The sequence below is a fragment of the Ursus maritimus genome (assembly GCF_017311325.1).
Source record: "Ursus maritimus isolate PB19 chromosome X unlocalized genomic scaffold, ASM1731132v1 scaffold_X1, whole genome shotgun sequence".
In the NCBI taxonomy this organism is placed as follows: domain Eukaryota; kingdom Metazoa; phylum Chordata; class Mammalia; order Carnivora; family Ursidae; genus Ursus; species Ursus maritimus.
This window is the reverse complement of record NW_024423319.1, coordinates 11,038,201-11,043,200: the sequence shown is the minus strand read 5'-3', so window position 1 is coordinate 11,043,200 and position 5,000 is coordinate 11,038,201. Positions and strand designations below refer to the sequence as shown.

At 48.1% G+C, this 5,000-nt stretch overlaps 1 protein-coding gene across 1 annotated transcript; it reads right to left on the bottom strand.

Moving 5' to 3' along the window:
* Positions 1–4,310: 4,310 nt before the first annotated feature.
* On the bottom strand, positions 4,311–4,628 carry LOC121103027 (histone H2A-like). Its single transcript, XM_040631561.1, has one exon. It carries the CDS (start codon positions 4,626–4,628, stop codon positions 4,311–4,313), a length of 318 nt encoding a protein of 105 aa, XP_040487495.1.
* Between the last annotated feature and the right edge of the window lie 372 nt (positions 4,629–5,000).

The window sequence follows — 5,000 nt, the reverse complement described above, 5'->3', positions numbered from 1 at the left end:
CCAAAAAGGGAAATGAAACAAATTTGACTACATTAGAGAAAAAGATAAACCCACAAACATAATCAGAGATTCTAAAACATCTTTTCTGAAGAACTGATAAAACTAGATAGAAAATAAGTATATAGAAGATGTGAAGAACACTCTTAACCACGTTAGCCTAATTGGCATTTGTAGAATTAAACACCAAACAACTGCAAAGTATGTATTCTCTTTACATGTATATGGAACGTATACCAAGATAGACCATATGCAGGGACATAAATCAAGTTTCAGTACATTTCAAAAGTTTGAAATCTTACAGAGCATGTTTCTGATTAAAATGGAATTATATTAGGAATGCCCAGGTGGCTCAGTCAGTTAAGCATCTGCCTTCGGCTCAGGTCATGATCCCAGGGTCCTGGGATCGAGCCCCGCATCGGGCTCCCTGCTCAGTGGGGAGTCTGCTTCTCCCTCTGCCTTTCCCCCTGCTCGTGTGCTTTCTCTCTCTCAAGTAAATAAACAAAATCTTTAAAAGAAGGAAAAGAAAATACGTGACTGAATGGAATTATCCTAGCAATGTAATAAGGTAAAAATATTCTATATAATCCACCATTTTAACAGAAAATAAGAGTAAACATTGAAGAACTATATTTTATAAAAATTAAAAATTTCTCCTCCTCAGAAGGTATCATTATGAAGACGAATAGGCAAGCTGTAGGCTAGCTGCGATGTTTGTCAGGGTCCCCATGCTTCCTGTGATGACCACAGGGACAACGGCAGCTCAGCTCTCTAAAGGCTTGGTCCTCCTGCTCTGCCTGATTGCCCCACCCCCGTGTGACTCCGCAGAGTGCTTGGCAACACGGGTGCCTCGATGCTCAGCCCTTAAACTTCCCAGCAGAAGTCACGGAGAGTGAGTCTCAGAAGCCTGCTTCCCTTTTTTTTTTTTTTTAATAGTTTTTATTTTGTTATATTAGTCACCATACAGTACATCCCCAGTTTTTGATGCAATGTTCCATGATTCATTAGTTGCGTATAACACCCAGTGCACCATGCAATACGTGCCCTCCTTACTACCCATCACTGGGCTAGCCCAATCCCCCACCCCCCGCCCCTCTGAAGCCCTCAGTTTGTTTCCCAGAGTCCACAGTGTCTCATGGTTCATTCCCCCTTCTGTTTACCCCCCCTTACTTCTTCCCTTTCTTCTCCTACCGACTTCCTATTTCTTATGTTCCGTAAATGAGTGAAACCATATGATAATTACACCAATTTTCTTTTTTTAATAATAATATTTTATTATGTTAGTCACCATACAGCACATCCTTAGTTTTTGATGTAGTGTTCCGTGATTCATTATTTGCGTATAACACCCAGTGCACCATGCAATACGTGCCCTCCTTCATACCCATCACCGGCCTAGCCCATCCCCCACCCCCCGCCCCTCTGAAGCCCTCAGTTTGCCTGCTTCCTTACGAGACTTGTAACTGACCCTTCCTTACTGGCTACTGCATGGGCCGCAGAGTCCTGTGTGTAGAGGATGCTAACCCCGACAGGGCTCCCCCACCTACTCTGGCTTCTTTTTTTTTTTTTTTTTTTAAAGATTTTATTTATTTGACAGAGATAGAGACAGCCAGCGAGAGAGGGAACACAAGCAGGGGAGTGGGGAGAGGGAAGCAGGCTCATAGCGGAGAAACCTGATGTGGTGCTCGATCCCATAACGCCAGGATCACGCCCTGAGCCGAAGGCAGGCGCTTAACCGCTGTGCCACCCAGGCGCCCCCCTACTCTGGCTTCTTGATACCTTTAACGAACTCCTTTGTTGTGCTCTGCAGTGAAGGAGCCGGGCGACGATGTGTGGGGCTATAAGCCACAGCTAGAAGTCCAACAAATGCGGTTTTAAAAAATGAGCTATTTAACCGACATGCTACGATCTTGGTATAATGATTCATTCCCTGGCATTACCTAGCACAGAGGCATTCACTGTAGGCTGAAGGGCATTGTGATATAAGAAACCAGTGCCCTGGGCAAACAGATATTTCATTTTTGGGGTGGTGGTGGTGGTAGCAACGTTGGTGTTATTATCTGAAGGTGAATTTCCACTGGCGGTTACTGGGGAGAGGCCTGCTTGTCAGTTCCAACAAATAGAAGAGTAAGATCTGGGCTGGGCTAAGGCGAGGAGGCCTTTGTGGCCCTCTCTCACAAATCGCAATTATTGTGGGTGAACATTTTGACAATGAATTACCTGTAGATATGTTTAATGAGCATTATGCGGCAAGAAAGAGTTCTTGGACTTATTTACAGAAGTACATGTTCCAGAGAGCTACAGGCCCACAACCAGTCCTGTTACTTTCACCCTCAGAGTACTCCAGAGCAGCAGACAGAGGCCATGCTGGGTCCTTCTGCCTCGACAAATGGTGGAAAGCCACGGCAGGGTAGGTCGCCAGGCAGTGGGGAGCCAAGAGGCACCCAGTGTATGGACTGTCTGGTTCTCTGTTTGAACTCTGACCTCTTATTCTCAGAGCACCCCTTTGTCTCTCCACAAGGTTTGGCAGGCTTTCAGAGCCAGTGGCCCCAGCATCCAGCAGTCAGGCGAGAACCAGGCCGAGGGGCGCCTGGGTGGCTCAGTCGGTGAAGCATCTGCCTTGGGCTCAGGTCATGATCTCAGGATCCTGGGATCGAGCCCTGCGGGGGCTCCCTGCTCAGTGGGGAGCCTGCTTCTCCCTCTGCCTCTGCCCCTCCCCCTGCTCGTGCTCTCTCTCTTTCTCAAATAAATAAATAAAATCTTAAAAAAAAAAAGAACCAGGACTAAACATCTGGTATATGTGGAAGAAGATAGACGTAGGTACTCATGAAGGGTACTCTGTGCTAGGCTGTGGTTTGCAGGCATAAGTTTGCTTAATTCTTGTGAAAACCCAAAGATGGAGAAACTTGTTCTTCCCATTTAACAGGTGAGGAAACTGATGTTCAGAGGGAGTAAGTGAATGTCCAAGATCACAGGGCCAGTAAGTGGCGAGCCGGTATTTTGAACCCAGTCCACCTAGCTCTGTGGCTCAGGTTACCCGGCCAGCCTCTTACCAGTCCTCTATGAACAGGCCAAGGGGCAGCAGAGAGTGGCCTTCAAGTGTCCAGTGGGCAAGTGAAAACCTCAAGTAACGACACGGTGGATGGTGAATGGTTATTGTTCATAAAAATTAATCTCCGGGATTTACATGTAATGTGGTGCCTATTTTTTAAGTTCATACAGTGCATGAAAGTGTTTTTATAAGAATTGTGTTTTCTTTTATCCCATGGCACAGAATTTACATAGACTATACGTGCATCTTTTAAAACACTTATTCAGCCCCTTTTAACTCTGATGTTCTATCAAATGTATGATCATTAGACTCATTGGTGTTTCATCGGAGAATGAGATTGATAATTGTATTTACAACGGAATATGCAAACAAATCCATTCATTAATATTTAACAACCATTGAGAACTGCTTGTTTTGCATGTCTTAGGCCAGAGAGTAGCTTATAGGTAATATTCCTATTTATTTGTCCACAAGAGAGGACTGAAGGATCTCTTCCACTGCAAGAATCACAGCACTATCTAATAACCCCTGCTTCCAGTCCTTTTCTGGAATGAGACAGGGTATAAATAAATAATAAATGAAACCAACATGCCCGTTATTTCTCTGTATGCTTGTTTCCCATTTCCTTCACCACTCCTCCAACTTCATGTTAAAGCCTCTGTGCCATTAAGTTCATGCCAATTGTTATGTCACCCTCCCCCCATCCCCATTGCTGTCACCTTCTGACCTGTTGGCATTCCCTATAGCGTGAACAAAGCCTTCTGTACCTCCTCGTCTTCGGTTCCACCCCAACTACCACCATCATCCTGAAAATGCAACACACCTTGGAGACCCCCGCCTGCCATCCCCACCAACTTTCTGGCCTCACCAGGGTCTTCCTCAGAGCCAGTGAGGAAGTCTTCTTACCCCCACTACCCCAGCCTCAGAGCCACAGGGGAAGCCTTCTTACCCCCACTACCTCAGCCAGGCACTCCTGCCAGGGCCCCTCCCCACACTGGTACCTGTGGAAACCGCTGCTCTGAAACCAGTGATTCGAGCACCCCACACTGAACTTATGCTCCTGCATAGCTCACGGACAGCTTCAACCCGGTATGACTAGAATTGAGAGGAGCCAGAAGCCGGCCAGTGGAATTCAATTCTTTATTGGCGTGTGCAGGTGTTAGCAGCACGGGGCTCCTTCTGTGAGAGGTTTCGGCACTGCGTGAGGTGGCGTGGACTCCTTGCAGGCCCTGGGACCCAGGCATCCATGGTTCTTGCGGGATTAGAACATTTCAGAGACCTGAGAAGCGGCATCGTCCTTGAAGAGGTGGCCGCTCTGCATGTTGTTGTTCACGGCCCGCTGCACCCTGCAGTTGTGCTGGGCCTCGTTGCCCACCAGCTCCAGGATGTTGGTGGCCACGTACTTCAGAATGGCCGACAGGCAGACCTGGCTGGAGAGGCTCAGCTGCTGGGCAGGGTGGTCTTCCTGCAGGAGGGGCTCTTCGTGGCTCACGGGGAACTGCAGCTTGGATTTTGGGAAGCAGGAGGATGTCTGCTTCCCGAGCCTGTAGGAGCTCGGACCACTTCTTTTCCCAGACATGGTGTTTTGCTCTGATCGGCCTACCTGGATTGTCCAGCAGGCCTGAGCCTCTCAACACACCAGTCACCGGTGCTTATTCGTGCCCACTCTGTCCCCGTGCTGCGGCTCCTCATTGGTCAGGGAGCAGCCTTTGTGACATCACAGACGTTGCTATGTCACTGGTGTCCATTGGGCCCTGATCAGGCCTCAGCCTGGAGATGTGTGTGCTGGGCACTCGGTCGTCCTAATGACTAGACCAGAATGTGACACTGACATGCGCCAGCGTGGCTGGTAACCCCTACCACAGCGGAGTGGAGCGGCTAGAACTCACACGTTATTAGCAGTGGGGGGAGGTTACAACCAGCAGCGGGGAAAGTCTGACAGTTTCTTGTA